General features: G+C 58.9%; 1 protein-coding gene across 1 annotated transcript in view; it reads left to right on the top strand.

The window, feature by feature from the left end:
• Window positions 1-16,391, top strand: part of Hdac4 (histone deacetylase 4) — a 254,151-nt gene that overhangs the window by 111,805 nt on the left and 125,955 nt on the right. Inside the window, exon 3 of the mRNA XM_026379669.2 lies at window positions 6,633-6,704. Within this exon, the coding sequence (XP_026235454.2) occupies window positions 6,633-6,704 (72 nt within the window). The remainder of the gene's footprint in view (window positions 1-6,632; window positions 6,705-16,391) is intronic.

Below are 16,391 nucleotides of genomic sequence, written 5' to 3'. Positions count from 1 at the left end.
AGTCAGTCCTAGGCTGGGGGAAGTTACGGGTCATAGCGTATCTCCCCAGTGTCCAGGGTGACGATGCGGTCTTGGTTTCTACAGGTTGTACGCTGGCTCCTCAGAGGACTCAAGAGCTAGCTGTGCCGACCTCCACAGTCGGGTGTGGCATTCTGAATGCACGTTTATGCTCTGAAATGAGCGGTGGTCTTGTGCAGCTGGGGGTACACATTAGCATACAGGATGGCCAGCGGCAGAGCATGGGCAGGTTGGCACTGAGTGTCAGGGCCCCTGCAGGGCCTGGCAGTGTGGAGTCTGCACGACACACCTAAAATGCCAACAGCCTTGGCCCTTTGGTGGTATGACTTGTGCATGGTGTGTGTTCCCTCCTTAAATATAACTATGTTCTTCAAAACTTAGGAAGTAAAGCCAGGTGCAGTGGTGCTTTCCTGGAATGAAGCTTGGGAGGCTGAGGCAGGAGGAGCCTGAGTTCTGAGCCAGCTTCAGCAATGGTGAGGTGCAACTCAGCAAGACCCTGTCTCTAAATAAAATACAGAATAGGGCTGGGGATGTGGCTCAGTGGTTGAGTGGCCCTGAGTTCCATCCCTGGTTACCCCCCTCCCAATTAGGAAATTGATATAATTAAAATGAAGCAATATGCTTATTTTATTAGGTAGTACAAACCCACAGGAAAGAAAGCGTCTGGAAGACTTACAAACCTGGGGAAAATCGTTTCCGTCCCATGTCTACCCCACATTGCACTCACCCCTCAGCCCTGAAGGGGGTGCTTCATCTGCCCGAGGCCCTGAGGAGCCAGGTGTGCGCCACAGGCTCTGCATTTGTCGGCTTTCCCTCTGCAGTCCCTGAGGTCCTGCGTGAAACCCGGGTGTTCTCTGCAGGTGTGAGCCCTGTACAGAGGAGCAGAGGTCTCGCGCCCTCTCCCGGATCTGCGGCCGCCGGCAGCAGGGCAATGGGAGTCCACCGCGTGGAGTCAGGCTCGAGTTCTTCCTTCCAGTCAGGCCCTGACAGGGAAGTGACCCTCCAGATGGAGAGCCGGAGAGCCGAGTGTCAGCGTGACTGACAAGGAGTCATGGACCCTGCCGATGGTCCCCGTCATAGGCCTACAGTGGGGACAGAACTGTGTTTGGGCACACTGCTGCTTTTGCCTGTGGGGCCTCCCAAGCGGCAGATGGGGTAGTGTGCCCACTTTATAGGTCACTTTGAACCTGTAGGAGGGGGCAGGCTTGGGTCATCCCTCAAGAGAGTTGTTGTGTCTGCTCAGTCCGTAGTTCACTGTCCCCTACTGGTTCTGGTGGGATGTCCTGAGGTCACTGGTGGCATCTTCAGGTACAGGCCTGGGTACTAGGGACCAGAACAGTGCTACCACTTGGCTACTCTTCCAAGGCCACCACAAACACACGTGACTTCTGGTGATGATGGTCAGAGACACCCCATTTAACGCTGGGGTTCAGGTAGCGTGACGGGAACACTGAGCCACTCTGTCTCCTCAGTTCCCAACATGGCAGACGCCACTACTGCCGTCCCAGGAGACACGTTCATGACCAACAGCGCCAGCCATGGCTGGCCTTCCAAACAGGGCAGCTTCCCAAGATAGAGGCCCCGCCTGAGCTGGGCCTGGGTCAGCAGGCACAGAGCGGCTCCAGGGGTGAAGGCAGGAGGAGGCAGCCCGTGGCTCGTGGACAGACGACCACTGCTTGCAGGTGTTCTGTGCACCCTTGCTCCTGGCCCACGGCTGGCGGGCTGTGTCCTGAGCGAGTCTGTGTCTTCCACGATGCCAGAGTTCATTAACACCTGAATGCACGAGCCACGTGCCACGTCGGTTTCCTAGACCACAGGTCGTCGCATGTCCGTAGTTCTGCCTGGCATTTGTGGCCTAGCAATTACAAGTTCTCTTTCTCCATTCCAGGTCCTAATATAGATAACTCATTAATGTAGATGACACTCAAGTCACACGACACTCTGGACACGATGGTCTGTATCACAGAAGGGCCGAGGAAGTCGGCCAAGGACTCGTCAAGGCTCATCAGAGCAAAGTCAGAGCCCGTGCAAAGGCAGGGTGTCCCTGCCAAGGGCCAGACGAGGGGTTAACTGATCTAGGCTCTCAGGGTCCAGCGGGCAGCTTCAGATTGTCCAGTTGAGGTGTCACTTGAGGTAGGCCCCGTGTCAAGGGCAGGAGGAAAGTCTGGGCTGGAACCATTTGGGGGCAGGCGGAGGGTCTTCACCAGCCTGGTTTCCCTGGGCAAGGTTGGTAACTCGTGAACAGGTGACAAGTCGGCATGCTGCCGTGCCACAGTGAGAGGGACCCCTCCTTTTGTGGTCTTAAGTGAGGATGTTGCACCTGGCGTGGTGGATAACGCCCTGTGCCTCGTGTTTCTGGTTTAATTTAAGATCACAGGTGGTAATTTTTTATTGGTATGAATAAATTACTTATCGGTCTGTGCCTTATGTGTGTGCTGGGCAGATGGTGGCTGTTCACTTGTACAAACAAGGTGTGGGGTCCTCACCTTGCAGCTGTGCTCAGGATGGAGCAGCTCACGGCACACTGTTGCTCTGTGGAGCGGATCACTCAGGGCAGGCTGAGCTGCGCCACGAGCCGGCCCAGCCTGGGCTCCACAGGGTCTGTCATCTAGTAGGAAGCTCCTCCTTTAGCAGCTCAGCTAATAGAGCAAGTTGATATTTAAAAGACAGGAGCCCTGCCCAGGGCAGACGTCTGCAGGGGATTGGGGCAGGGGTGGAGGACTACTGAGGACTACTGAGGACTGCTGGGCAGCTGGACAGCTGGACAGTGGCGTGGGAGCTGACAAACTGCACAGGAACCAGTTCAACTGGAATGTATTGTGTGCAATGTGGAGAGTGTGAGTTTTGAGCCTTTGACACAAATCCTGAATGTTTTGACTTTATTTTTCTTGAGAAAATCCCAAGGATCAGTGGAGGGTTAGAAGTAGTGCTTGCTCCTCAACAAGAAGAGTGGGCCTCTCAGAGGTACGCTGTCCCCGTGACCTGTGTTCCTCTCTCCAGCACCCCAGGCCGCTCTCCTCCCACACCTCAGTGCATGCCTTCACTTGGCCACATCATAGCCAGTCTGTCCAGAAGGTCCTAATGGACAAAAGAGGTCCCAACAGGAGCCCCGCTGCCAGCTCCCTGGTGACCATCCTGGTCCTGGCCCTGATGCTCTTAAAGAGCTTCCCCGTCCTTTCTGAGCTCCCCTCCTGCTTCCGTCTCCCTGGACTCGCCTTGTGTCCTACACTGTTGCCAAAATGAGCCTTTAAAGCACCTGCCACAGACATGGCCCTCAGAGCCCCCCGGACCCGGCCCTGCGCATGCCGCCTTGCCCCAGCCTCTGCCTGGTGCTCTTTCCACTGGAGGCCCCTCGGGCTCTTCACAGGGCTCCTTCTCACGGGCCCCTTGAGGCCTGCTCAGATGCCACCACCTCACAAGCTGGGTTCCTTGGTCTAAAGCAGCATTATGGTTTGTACTGGAGGTGTCCCCAGAGACTCCCAAGTTGAAGGCTGATCCCTGGGCAGCAGTGCAGGGCAGCTTTTGGAAGTGACTGATCAAGCGGGCTCTGACTTATCAGGGTATCATCTACTGCTGCTTAACAATCTGACGACCTCATGGGGACATGGTGGAGACTGATGGTAGTGGGACCTGGTTGGAAGAAATCGCTCCCTGGAGACGACCCTGGAGGGGTATGTCTTGTCTTCAGCTCCTTCCTCCTGCCCTGCTTCCTGCTGCTGTGAGCTGGGCAGCTCTCCCAGCACACCTCTCTGCCATGTGCTCTGTGTCACCGCAGGCCCAGAGCCACGCAGCAGCCAGCCAGGAACTGAGCCTCTAAACCGTGGGCCAGAGTGTGTCTTCCTTCTGTACGTTGTGCATGTCACATCTTCTGGTCACAACTTTTAAAAGCCGATGACTACCAGCAGTGACCCTCTTGCCCCTGTGGGACCCACCTGCAGCACACATGGCCACTGTTTGTTACTTAGCTCTCCTGTGCACGGGTGCACGTGTGAGGTGCAGGACTGGGCATGTCCCAGCCTGTGTCACTGAGGTCTGACTGCTGTCGCCAGCCCATGCAGTGAGACTGTGGAGCTGCAGACCACGCAAGCCAGTGGTGCCAGTGGCCAGCGTGGGGCCAGCCATGGGCTCTGCTGGGGAAGCCGGCGTGCACCTGGGTCAAGACAGACTTCACTGCACCCCTGGCCTTGCTCCTTCCTCTTCCACGGAGGGAGAGTGGCAGCACCTCCGCCGTCCATCCTGGATACGGCCTCAGTGGGCTGGTATGGACGAAGGGTCGGCCGAGCACCCAATAAGTCCGCTGTTAGGCTGCCGCCTGGGAACGTGAGCTGCTTTCTGGTGGTGGTGGTGGTGGTGGTCTTGCAAGATCTGGCAAGAAGAGGAGCTGCTTAGGAAGACCATGTATCCTCGTAGTGAAGCCCTGGAGCTGCTGGAGACTCAGTCGCCCTGGGGCTGGTGGCTGGAGGCTGAAGCTCTCTTGGAGCAGATACGTGCCAGAGAGACACCCCCCCCCCCAGCTTAGACTGTTCCTTGGACAGCCGCTGGGCCAGTCCCTGTGTGGCCAGAGTGTTGCCGAGTTGCGAGGTGCTGGGTCGGCCCCCACCTGGCACAGCCTGGTCTTCTGTCAACACTCAACACGTGGGTGGCTTCTGCATTAAGTAAGAAGTACGAGTCTTTCCTCTTACAAAGAACAGCAGCGCACGAGTCGGGCGTGGCTGGCAATGGGGTCCTGGGGAGGGCTCAGCACAGCCGCTGTTCTGCCCACCCCTTCACCCTCACTCCTTCCAGGGCTGGAAAGTGGCTCACTGCTCATTCCACCATGTCCCCTCTCCTGTCCTCCCCTCCCTTCCCTTTGCGTGATTCAAACTTCCTCCATTCTTCCCATCCTCCCCACCCCCAATTATGGGTCAGCATCCACTTATCAGAGAGAACATTTGGCCTTTTGTTTTGGGGGATTGGCTTACTTTGCTTAGCATGATATTCTCCAACTCCATCCATTTACCTGCAAATGCCATGATTTTATCCTCTTTTATTGCTGAGCAACATTCTATTGTGTGTATGTGCCACAGTGTCTTTATCCATTCATCTGTTGAAGGGCACCTAGGTTATTTCCACAGTTCAGCTATTGTGAGTTGAGCTGCTGTAAACATTGAGCTGACTCAATCATCGAAGTATGTTCTTTTTAAGTCCTTTGGGATTAGAATTTTTAAAAGCATATATATTTTGGAATGTTTCATTTTTCTACAAGGAGTATTTTGGGGGCAAGGGGGACTCAGGCTTAAAAGGTACTTTCCACACTGCCCCAAGTCTTCCTGAGCAATGGGGACTGTGTAGCAAACTCTGTGTGTGCAGAGCAGCGTCAGGCCTTCCGGGGGCCGGTTCCTCAGAAAGCCGCCATTGGGCAGTGGTGGGATGTCCCTTTGGGCCTGCGGTAGCTTCTGAGGTGTGATAGGCCTCCCATTCCTCTGACTCCAGCACCGGGACCGTCTTCACCCCCAGATTGTATTACTATCTCAAAAACCCAAGTCCAGAATTGGGCCAGGGGTTCTGGATGGTGGGAGGAGCCCGCCGACACCAGCCCTGGGTCCTGAGCCACCCAGGCAGCCCTCCAGTCTGTGGCGCCTGAGCCTGGCATGTCCTAGGAGGAGCCTGCTCCAGCGCCTGGAAGCAGACAGAAGAGTTCCTGGATGCAGCCAGACGGGGGTTGACGGAAGCCCTCCGTGCTTGAGCCATGGTTCCGCCTTGGGATTCAGACCCCAGGGACGAGCAGGGCTTGGCTACGCCAGGTGTTATCCATGTTCTCAAAGACTCAGTGGCCTCTCTGTGTCACACCTTGGAACTCTGTGTCCAGAACTCAGGGACGCTGTGCAGCTGCCCTCTTCTCCCTTGAACAGGCAACTAGTGGCCGTGGTGCGGTCTGTGAGGACGTGAGTGCTCTTGCAGAGCAGCTCGCCCCTGGGAGAAACTGATTTTAAAAGAGAAGTGTGATTCCTGGGAAACCCTACAGAGTTCTTCCTTCCTCCCTGGGAAGCCTCCACCACAGAAAGCCGCTGCCGGGCCGTGCCAGGCTCAGGTGGTGGGTGGGCTCCAGTCTCCTCCTCGCAGCGCGTGGAAGCAGACAGAAGAGTTCCTGGATGCAGCCAGACGGGGGTTGACGGAAGCCCCCAGTGCTTGCTGTAGGCCCCCCAATGTGGGTCTGGTGGCCTCCAGCACCTGTCCTTTCCTGCCACCCCTCCCGCCCTGTGCCCTGGGCTGCATCTCTGTTAGTGTCCAGACATGGGTGGGATCTGGGAAGAGGCGGGCTCCTGAATGTTCTGGTCTCTGCAAAAGCCCCCTCAAGATCACCCAGTGGGGTAAGGTGAACCAAGCACCCCACCAGGTGGGTGTGGCCAGGAGTCGGGAGTGCCCTGCCTCAGCTGGGCACCACTGTGTTGGTCATGGGGTTTCTCTGGCAAACCAAAGTGATGGAATGGAAACTGTCCTGCCTTAGAAGTGAGAAGGGCACTGTCTTTCCTTCATGGCCAGGTTCTCCTCACGGACTCCCTGGGCAGCGTTGCTCAGTGTGGACAATTTGTGCCGAAATTCGCAGTTTCTAAGCAGTGCTGTCTCTCTTCTAGATGGACTTTCTGGCCGAGACCAGCCCGTGGAGCTGCTGAACCCTGCCCGCGTGAACCACATGCCCAGTGCGGGTAAGTCAGCACACCCTGTGCCCCGAGGCCCTGCCTTGTCACGGCAGGGTGGTGCAGTCACCGAACTCCAGGCCCAGAGGCCTTCTCTTGGGGGGAAATGGACATGACTTGATGCAGCCCAGAGGGCAGAGGGAGGCTGATCTAGAGGTCATGTTCTCCCCAAGAGCTGCTGCTTCTCATGGTTAACAGCTCAGGCCCTGGTCCAGGGAGGCCCTGTGGGGGAGTTCTGAGCTGGTATGGGGTCCAGCCTGGTGTGGTGAGGCTGCTAGGCAGCCCCAAGGCCATGGGCAGTTCTCCTGTTATCTATCAGCCTCCTGTTTCTGCCGGCCAAGGGTCAGAAAAGGGTACCCCGGCACTTCTCTGTTCTTCAACATAAAGCAAACAAGCCACCAGGTGTGATGACCAATTTCAGATTCCGCAGATGACATTCTGAATATCACACTTGCAGCCGTGTCTCCAAGTCTGGGGAATGGAAACTCTCCCTGTTCTTTCTCCATAAATCCCTCTCCCCACGTGGAGCCCCCATTGGAAACTCCGGGCGAGGGTCCCCTCCTTCCAGACCCTTGACCTTACAAGGCAGACCCACAGCCCCTCCAGGACTGGGTCAGTGAGCTAGCTGCTGGACCCATCCCACACATGTGCCACGCCATGCCATCACCTGTCCTCTCCCACTGCCACACCTCCTTGGTAGCACAGCAGCTGTGCCCTCTGGGGCCCCGTGGGTCTGCCCGCGGCCTCGCCTTCCCCGTGTGCCTTGGAAAGAAGTGGAAGTGGGCTTAACGCCGGGCTGCACGTTCCCAAGCAGAGGTTTCTGTCTTTGCCCGCTGAGTCTCTGAGGTCAGCCAAGGGTCATTCTTGGCATTTCCCCAAACTCAAAGCCCTCGTGGAGTCACAGCTGTGCTCCTAGAAGACCCTGGAGCTTTCCCCTGGGGCCCGGCTCAGCCTCCCCATTCCCACGGGACACATGGGCAGGTTTTCCACTGTGTGCAGATGCTGGGTTTCCCAGGTGTGGCTCCAGTGAGCACCTCTGACTCCCACTGTGTCTCCACTGTGCCCAGCTGGGTTGTCTGTTCACACTAAGGCTGAGCTCAGCCGCGGTGACACAACCTCTGCCACCGTCCCGGTGTGGTGTGGAACTGACGAGGATGGCCTATGGGAAGATGGGGGACGTGCTTGTTTCCAAGCAGACCAGAGGAGGGCTTCACCTTGCTTGCCAGAGGCCCAGCCCCCACTGAGTGTGAGGGCGGATGGTGGACTGCAGTGCTGGCCAGAGCAGACGCCCCTTGTCGGCAGGTCTCAGGCTGTGTCTCGTATCTAAGATGGTCAACGATGCCTCTCTGCAGAGTTCTCCTAAGCTCGGTTGTGTCAGCCCGGCAGTGGCTCCTCAGTAGGTATTACCTGTCACTGTCACCTTGGCCCACATCCGAGGTCCTGCAGGGACATCGCCATGATGTGCTGGTTCAGGATCTGAGTGCTTTCTGAGGATTCACCTGCTGCCTGCTCTGGAGCAGCCTGCGTTTCCAGGAGCGGGAAGGTGCTGTGTGGCCAGACTCGTCCTCTGCCCACCTCCTTGCTGGCCACAGGCTCGGGCAGTCTGGGTATCCTGCCGTGGGCTTGTTTTCCACCTCGGAGGTCAGGGCATTCGCAGCACCATTTGAAACCAGTGAGTGTGTGCTGTGCCGGTGGGCAGAGGGAGGCTGCCCACGCGCAGTGTGCACAGGCGCACGCGGGTGGCGGCCACAGCAGTGGCTTGGGCAGAGCAGCCTTCCTGCTCCATCTTGGGCCTTTCCCTGCAGCATCAAGTGGCCTGAGAGGAATAGGAACCTCCAGTTGTGCAAATGCCTTCAAAGCCACCTTCCGTGAGGTGGGAGCAGACGTGTCTGTGGTGCCTCTCCGTCAGTCCTGATCTGCTGGCACTCACTCCTGGCAGTGGGGTCCAGGCTGGCCGTGTTCTGCACCGAAGGTACCGTACCTGAAGGCTGAGAGAGGTGCCCAGCTCAGTGAGCAGTGGCCCCAGCGACCACTGGAGCTGTCCCTGGCAGGCACACTTCCCGCCCGCTGTCTCCTTGGCCTCTCCACCTCTCGTGGCTCTGCACAGAGGCATGCTCAAGCATTTCTGCTGATCGTGGCTCGTTAGACCCACTCAGTCCTAGTGGACTCTCACTTCAATGGACAGGCATCACCATGTCCTCTGCTTCTGTGCCACCTGAGTCACGGCTCGGAGCCGTGCCAGGCAGCACGTCCTCTTCCGGGAAGTCTGTGCCACAGGGTCACTGGGACGATTCTGATCTCTTCAGCTTCTCTCTTAACTTTTTGTATGTGAGTAAGACTTTCCTTCTTCCTGTACTTATTTTCCCCCTTCCGTTAGACATTTTGGGCTGGAATATACCTCAGTGGTGGAGAGATGCCTAGCACGCACGAGGCCCTGAATTGGACCCCCAGCTCCACAAAGAAATGAAACCGATGTTAATGGTGATGTAGTTCCATTATAGCAGAAAGCTCATGCCGTGCCTGCTGCTGCCCTTGTCCTTCCACATCAGCATCGAGCCACCCACCTCGTGAAGAAGCAGGTGCTGCAACTAGGACACGGCCTGTCCTTTCTCCTCCCAGAGGCCATCGAAGTCCTTCAGAGGAAGGGCGGCTGTGCGAGGGGCTGTGTGCAGAGGCAGAGCCCAGCCTAGACGTGCGGGGGGTGGGGAGCTGGGGGCTGGTGTCTGCTCAAGATGCCCTGCCCAGAGTTAGCTGGAGGACACCGCAAGATGAGAGGAGGTCAGCCGAGGCTGGGCTGTGGCTGTGGCCTCTGGGTCATGTGGGCAGGTTACAGGGGCTAAGAACTGCCCAGTCGTTCATTTCTGAGTCCTGGGCACAGACTTGCCCTCCTGGAGAGGAAAGACTGCTCCAGTGCGCAGTGCCCGGCTCCACCTCCTCCTCGGGCTGAAGGGAAGGGCCGTGGCCAGGAGCCAGCTGGTCGAGCCCGCAGCCGAGGCCTGCCGAGCCAGCCCTCTGCAGCTCCGTCCCCTTAGGCTGTACTGCCATGTGACTGCCAGCACGTGCACTTTGGGACAGGCTGACTTGGCCCTGGGACTATGTGGAAGCCCCCTTGTGGACCAGAAGCCACACCTTCCTGCCCATTTACCACCTGGCCACCACTGCTCACCAAGTGTGGTGCCAGGTGATGCCCAGACTCCAGTGTCCCCTGTGTGGTTGAAGGTTCATTACCCCCCAAGAACATCTAATGGACTTCTCCAGGCCGTCTGTCCAGATGCCACCCTCCACTCTATCCTGACCACCTGCTCTCCCTGGCTCTCGAGAGTGGCCCTATGTTTCTCCCTTGCTGTCCGCTTTCCACCGATGGGACAGCAGTTTTCCTCTGACTCTCCCTTCCCTCCCATTAGACTTAGGCACTCACAAGGACAGTCCCGTGTCGGGCACCTTTGTCTCTGGGACCTTTATGTGGCTAGGCACAGGATGCATTTTCCTTCTATTTCTTCCACCTTTAGTGAAGTGTCCGTTCCTGCCCTTTTACTCTGGGCTCAGTATTAGAGGGACCCAGTGAAGGGTCCTGCCCGGGGCTCATGGAAGCACTGGGAGCTAGGTGGCCTTGGGTGCTGTCCGTAGCTGATCTCCACATGGCGTCCGCAGGCCTGGGCTGCCTCCTGGGCATCTGGGGCTGCTTGGCCTTGGCAGGTGCATGGAAGAGAGAAGCAGGTGGGCAAACACCTGTCCCGGTGCACAGAGGGGCCTGGGCTCTCCACCTCCTGTTACACTGCACTCGTGCCTCCTGGTACCCTCGGGTCTGCCGGCCCTCGCCTCTTGGCTCTGCTGTATCCCTGGCACGAAGGACCCCCTTACCCTCTGCCCACCCAGAGGCCTTCGTGATGACGTCCTAGGAGTGACTCTCACACAGCTGAGGGAGGAGGACGCTACTGGTTTGCCTTGAGAGAGTGTCTTGAGGCTCCTGATGGGTAGAGCCAGTGAGGTCCTGGTGCCCAGGGTGCCCAGAGCAGGGACCCAGCAGAGGGTCCAGGGCACTCTGGAGCTCTCACCTGCAGCCCCTGCATCTTACCTGAGGGCAGCAACTGGCCTAGATGAAGTGAGAATATCAGTCTCTGGCTCCTGTCCTGTGTCCATGGTGGTGACTGTCGCGCGGTGTGGGTGGCTCTGTCCCCTGCTCTCTCCCTCCCCAGAGAGCCGTTTCCCTGGCTTCTGCCTGGTGCTTGGGGAAGGGAGGAGGGGCCCGACGACCTGCCCTTTCTGCGCTGTTTGGCCTCCTGCTTTCGGCCAGCCCTAGCCTCCCCTTGGGGTCCTGATACTGCCAGCCGCGGCCCTAAGCACGGAGCAGCTGAAGCCACAGAGCCCGACTCTTGGCCACTGGCTTTCTAGCCAGTGTGCTTCTTTCTGATGAGATGGTGTCCAGGCATTGTCCCATGTTTCCCAACTCCTCCTGCAGCACATTGTCACTGTCATGCCTCCCGTTGTGTGGCATGTGCTGGTGCTGGTGGGGTTGTGTCAGTGGTGTGTGGTGTGTGCTGGTGGAGTTGGTATTAGTGGTATGCGGTGGTACTGGTGGTGTTCTGTCAGTGGCGTGCGCTGGTGGGGTTGTGTCAGTGTGTGCGCTGGTGGGGTTGTGTCAGTGTGTGCGCTGGTGGGGTTGTGTCAGTGTGTGTGCTGGTGGGGTTGTGTCAGTGTGTGTGCTGGTGGGGTTGTGTCAGTGTGTGTGCTGCTGGGGTTGTGTCAGTGGCGTGTGGTGGTAGGGTTGTGTCAGTGGCGTGTGGTGGTGGGGTTGTGTCAGTGTGTGTGCTGGTAGGGTTGTGTCAGTGTGTGTGCTGCTGGGGTTGTGTCAGTGTGTGTGCTGGTGGGGTTGTGTCAGTGTGTGTGCTGCTGGGGTTGTGTCAGTGGCGTGTGCTGGTGGGGTTGTGTCAGTGGCGTGTGCTGGTGGGGTAGTGTCAGTGTGTGTGCTGGTGGGGTTGTGTCAGTGTGTGTGCTGGTGGGGTTGTGTCAGTGTGTGTGGTGGTGGGGTTGTGTCAGTGTGTGTGCTGGTGGGGTTGTGTCAGGGTGTGCGCTGGTGGGGTTGTGTCAGTGGTGTGCGCTGGTGGGGTTGTGTCAGGGTGTGTGCTGGTGGGGTTGTGTCAGTGTGTGTGCTGGTGGGGTTGTGTCAGTGTGTGTGCTGGTGGGGTTGTGTCAGTGGTGTGCGGTGGTGGGGTTGTGTCAGTGTGTGTGCTGGTGGGGTTGTGTCAGTGGCGTGTGCTGGTGGGGTTGTGTCAGTGTGTGTGCTGGTGGGGTTGTGTCAGTGGCGTGTGGTGGTGGGGTTGTGTCAGTGTGTGTGCTGGTGGGGTTGTGTCAGTGGCGTGCACTGGTGGGGTTGTGTCAGTGGCGTGTGCTGGTGGGGTTGTGTCAGTGTGTGTGCTGGTGGGGTTGTGTCAGTGGCGTGTGGTGGTGGGGTTGTGTCAGTGGCGTGTACTGGTGGGGTTGTGTCAGTGGCGTGTGGTGGTGGGGTTGTGTCAGTGTGTGTGCTGGTGGGGTCGTGTCAGTGTGTGTGCTGGTGGGGTCGTGTCAGTGTGTGTGCTGGTGGGGTTGTGTCAGTGTGTGTGCTGGTGGGGTTGTGTCAGTGGCGTGTGGTGGTGGGGTTGTGTCAGTGGCGTGTACTGGTGGGGTCGTGTCAGTGTGTGTGCTGGTGGGGTCGTGTCAGTGTGTGTGCTGGTGGGGTCGTGTCAGTGTGTGTGCTGGTGGGGTCGTGTCAGTGGCGTGTGCTGGTGGGGTTGTGTCAGTGGCGTGTGCTGGTGGGGTTGTGTCAGTGTGTGTGCTGCTGGGGTTGTGTCAGTGTGTGTGCTGGTGGGGTTGTGTCAGTGGTGTGTGCTGCTGGGGTTGTGTCAGTGGCGTGCGGTGGTAGGGTCGTGTCAGTGGCGTGTGCTGGTCGGGTTGTGTCAGTGTGTGTGCTGGTGGGGTCGTGTCAGTGTGTGTGCTGGTGGGGTCGTGTCAGTGTGTGTGCTGGTGGGGTCGTGTCAGTGGCGTGTGCTGGTGGGGTTGTGTCAGTGGCGTGTGCTGGTGGGGTTGTGTCAGTGGCGTGTGCTGGTGGGGTTGTGTCAGTGTGTGTGCTGCTGGGGTTGTGTCAGTGTGTGTGCTGGTGGGGTTGTGTCAGTGGTGTGTGCTGCTGGGGTTGTGTCAGTGGCGTGCGGTGGTAGGGTCGTGTCAGTGGCGTGTGCTGGTGGGGTTGTGTCAGTGTGTGTGCTGCTGGGGTTGTGTCAGTGGCGTGTGGTGGTAGGGTTGTGTCAGTGGCGTGTGGTGGTGGGGTTGTGTCAGTGTGTGTGCTGGTAGGGTTGTGTCAGTGTGTGTGCTGCTGGGGTTGTGTCAGTGTGTGTGCTGGTGGGGTTGTGTCAGTGTGTGTGCTGCTGGGGTTGTGTCAGTGGCGTGTGCTGGTGGGGTTGTGTCAGTGGCGTGTGCTGGTGGGGTTGTGTCAGTGTGTGTGCTGGTGGGGTTGTGTCAGTGTGTGTGCTGGTGGGGTTGTGTCAGTGTGTGTGGTGGTGGGGTTGTGTCAGTGTGTGCGCTGGTGGGGTTGTGTCAGGGTGTGCGCTGGTGGGGTTGTGTCAGTGGTGTGCGCTGGTGGGGTCGTGTCAGTGTGTGTGCTGGTGGGGTCGTGTCAGTGGCGTGTGCTGGTGGGGTCGTGTCAGTGGTGTGCGGTGGTGGGGTTGTGTCAGTGTGTGTGCTGGTGGGGTCGTGTCAGTGGTGTGCGGTGGTGGGGTTGTGTCTGTGTGTGCTGGTGGGGTCGTGTCAGTGTGTGTGCTGGTGGGGTCGTGTCAGTGGCGTGTGCTGGTGGGGTTGTGTCAGTGGCGTGTGCTGGTGGGGTTGTGTCAGTGGCGTGTGCTGGTGGGGTTGTGTCAGTGTGTGTGCTGCTGGGGTTGTGTCAGTGTGTGTGCTGCTGGGGTTGTGTCAGTGGTGTGTGCTGCTGGGGTTGTGTCAGTGGCGTGCGGTGGTAGGGTCGTGTCAGTGGCGTGTGCTGGTGGGGTTGTGTCAGTGTGTGTGCTGCTGGGGTTGTGTCAGTGGCGTGTGGTGGTAGGGTTGTGTCAGTGGCGTGTGCTGGTGGGGTTGTGTCAGTGTGTGTGCTGGTGGGGTTGTGTCAGTGTGTGTGCTGGTGGGGTCGTGTCAGTGGCGTGTACTGGTGGGGTCGTGTCAGTGGTGTGCGGTGGTGGGGTCGTGTCAGTGGCGTGCGGTGGTGGGGTTGTGTCAGTGGCGTGTGCTGGTGGGGTTGTGTCAGTGTGTGTGCTGGTGGGGTTGTGTCAGTGGAGTGCGGTGGTGGGGTCGTGTCAGTGTGTGTGCTGGTGGGGTCGTGTCAGTGGCGTGTACTGGTGGGGTCGTGTCAGTGGTGTGCGGTGGTGGGGTCGTGTCAGTGGCGTGCGGTGGTGGGGTTGTGTCAGTGTGTGTGCTGGTGGGGTTGTGTCAGTGGCGTGCGGTGGTGGGGTTGTGTCAGTGTGTGTGCTGGTGGGGTTGTGTCAGTGTGTGCGGTGGTGGGGTCGTGTCAGTGGCATGTGGTGGTGGGGTTGTGTCTGTGTGTGCTGGTGGGGTCGTGTCAGTGGCGTGTACTGGTGGGGTCGTGTCAGTGGTGTGCGGTGGTGGGGTTGTGTCAGTGTGTGTGCTGGTGGGGTCGTGTCAGTGGTGTGCGGTGGTGGGGTTGTGTCAGTGTGTGTGCTGGTGGGGTCGTGTCAGTGGCGTGCGGTGGTGGGGTTGTGTCAGTGTGTGTGCTGGTGGGGTCGTGTCAGTGGTGTGCGGTGGTGGGGTTGTGTCAGTGTGTGTGCTGGTGGGGTCGTGTCAGTGGCGTGCGGTGGTGGGGTTGTGTCAGTGGCGTGCGGTGGTGGGGTCGTGTCAGTGGTGTGCGGTGGTGGGGTTGTGTCAGTGTGTGTGCTGGTGGGGTCGTGTCAGTGGTGTGCGGTGGTGGGGTTGTGTCAGTGGCGTGCGGTGGTGGGGTCGTGTCAGTGGCGTGTACTGGTGGGGTTGTGTCAGTGTGTGCGGTGGTGGGGTCGTGTCAGTGTGTGCGGTGGTGGGGTCGTGTCAGTGGCGTGTACTGGTGGGGTTGTGTCAGTGGCGTGCGGTGGTGGGGTTGTGTCAGTGGCGTGTACTGGTGGGGTCGTGTCAGTGGCGTGTACTGGTGGGGTTGTGTCAGTGGTGTGCGGTGGTGGGGTCGTGTCAGTGGCGTGTACTGGTGGGGTTGTGTCAGTGTGTGCGGTGGTGGGGTCGTGTCAGTGTGTGCGGTGGTGGGGTTGTGTCAGTGTGTGTGCTGGTGGGGTCGTGTCAGTGGCGTGTACTGGTGGGGTTGTGTCAGTGGCGTGCGGTGGTGGGGTCGTGTCAGTGGCGTGTACTGGTGGGGTCGTGTCAGTGGCGTGTACTGGTGGGGTTGTGTCAGTGGCGTGCGGTGGTGGGGTCGTGTCAGTGGCGTGTACTGGTGTGGTTGTGTCAGTGTGTGCGGTGGTGGGGTCGTGTCAGTGTGTGCGGTGGTGGGGTCGTGTCAGTGGCGTGTACTGGTGGGGTTGTGTCAGTGGCGTGCGGTGGTGGGGTTGTGTCAGTGGCGTGTACTGGTGGGGTCGTGTCAGTGGCGTGTACTGGTGGGGTTGTGTCAGTGGTGTGCGGTGGTGGGGTTGTGTCAGTGGCGTGTACTGGTGGGGTTGTGTCAGTGTGTGCGGTGGTGGGGTCGTGTCAGTGTGTGCGGTGGTGGGGTTGTGTCAGTGTGTGTGCTGGTGGGATCGTGTCAGTGGCGTGTACTGGTGGGGTTGTGTCAGTGGCGTGCGGTGGTGGGGTCGTGTCAGTGGCGTGTACTGGTGGGGTCGTGTCAGTGGCGTGTACTGGTGGGGTTGTGTCAGTGGCGTGCGGTGGTGGGGTCGTGTCAGTGGCGTGTACTGGTGGGGTTGTGTCAGTGTGTGCGGTGGTGGGGTCGTGTCAGTGTGTGCGGTGGTGGGGTCGTGTCAGTGGCGTGTACTGGTGGGGTTGTGTCAGTGGTGTGCGGTGGTGGGGTCGTGTCAGTGGCGTGTACTGGTGGGGTTGTGTCAGTGTGTGCGGTGGTGGGGTCGTGTCAGTGTGTGCGGTGGTGGGGTTGTGTCAGTGGTGGTGCTGTGCTGCTGGTGTGATTTCCAACAACCCCCTGCTGCTTTAGTGGGACCTGGGAGAGAGTGGCATGACTGTTCCCTCTGCCATTCCCCCTGGATGCCCAGCGGCTCCCTCCTGCAGCCAGGGCTGCTGAGCTCTGCCTCCTGCCTCCGGGCTCCGAGCGGCTCCTACTCTCTCCTCCAGTCTCCTTTTGCAGCCGTGTTCCTTCTTATCCCAGTTGTTCAGGGAGAAGGATGAAGGCCTTCCCGTCCAGGTGGAAGTCAGACTGTTTGGGTTATTCATGTTCATCACAATGTTCTGCCCTGTTAAGTTTTATCTTGCTGCTGCTGCCACCCTGCAGTCAGGGAGACTGCTCCGCCTGTGGGAGGAGTGTGCAGAGTGAGGGCAGGCGGCTCCTGTCACCGCGCCTGGACTCCGGGTGCTGCCCAGCTGTCAGCAGCCACGAGGACTCTGGCATGCTGCAGCTGTGATTGCTTTCTCAGTGTTACAGGAAGACACGTGCAGGCCCCAGCCGAGGACCCAGGGCCTATGTGGATGGAGGACACAGTGCTCACTCCACAGTCCAGTTGCCCTGAGGAAGGACCGGCTTCTTCT

The sequence above is a fragment of the Urocitellus parryii genome, chromosome 1 (genome assembly GCF_045843805.1).
Source record: "Urocitellus parryii isolate mUroPar1 chromosome 1, mUroPar1.hap1, whole genome shotgun sequence".
Lineage (NCBI taxonomy): Eukaryota > Metazoa > Chordata > Mammalia > Rodentia > Sciuridae > Urocitellus > Urocitellus parryii.
This window is presented reverse-complemented; position numbering and strand designations above follow the sequence as displayed.